General features: G+C 54.6%; 1 protein-coding gene across 1 annotated transcript; it reads left to right on the forward strand.

Annotated features, from left to right (window-relative positions):
• Positions 1 to 50: 50 nt before the first annotated feature.
• LOC111673709 (integrin beta-4-like) lies at positions 51 to 689 on the forward strand (the record flags this gene model as incomplete). The annotated part of the gene is made up of 3 exons (XM_023431552.1): positions 51 to 251; positions 342 to 438; positions 518 to 689. Coding segments are annotated over exons 1-3 (468 nt in total), but the record flags the coding sequence as incomplete, so codon positions are not given.
• Positions 690 to 751: the final 62 nt, after the last annotated feature.

Consider the following 751-nt stretch of genomic DNA (forward strand, 5'->3'; position numbering starts at 1 on the left):
GACCTTCATCACCCGAACCTTCCTCCTCCTCCTCCTCTCTGCTCAGGCACAGATGATCGACACCGGGCTTCAGCAGTCTCAGGTGTATCCTCAGCAGATGAGCATGACCTTCCTGGCTGGAGAGGAGAAGCAGATGGACATTGAGGTGTTCGCTCCGACCAAAGGTCCCCTGGATCTCTACATCCTCATGGACTTCTCCAACTCCATGGAGGATGATCTGGACAACCTGAAGAGGATGGGTGAAGAGCTGGGTGAGTGGCGTGCTGTGCTGTGGTGAGGTGTGGTGAGGTGTGGTGAGTGGGAGGAGTCGGTGTGATACTGACAGACTGTGTGTCCTGCAGCTTCGGTGGTGGGGGATCTGTCGAACGACTACACCATCGGCTTTGGAAAGTTTGTGGACAAAGTGATCGAGCCTCAGACCGATATGAGACCGTCCAAGTAAGAGAGCATGTGAGTGAAGGAGGTTTAGAGTGTGTGTGGAGGAGCGTTACCTGACTGTCCCGTCTCTCCTCCTCAGACTCAAACAGCCGTGGCCCAGGAGTGATCCTCCGTTCTCTTTCCAAAACGTCATCAAACTCACCAGCAACAAGGATTTCTTCAACAGTGAGCTGCGTAACGAGAAAATCTCTGGAAACCTGGACGCTCCTGAAGGAGGCTTCGACGCCATCCTGCAGGCTGCAGTCTGTAAGGTGAGTGAGACCAGATCACTGTGCTGGTTCTCCTGGTCTGGACCTGGACCTGGACCTGGACC

This window comes from Seriola lalandi, unplaced genomic scaffold (genome assembly GCF_002814215.2).
Source record: "Seriola lalandi dorsalis isolate HSWRI2012SDOR001 ecotype SW California unplaced genomic scaffold, Sedor1 jcf7180002011512, whole genome shotgun sequence".
NCBI lineage: Eukaryota > Metazoa > Chordata > Actinopteri > Carangiformes > Carangidae > Seriola > Seriola lalandi.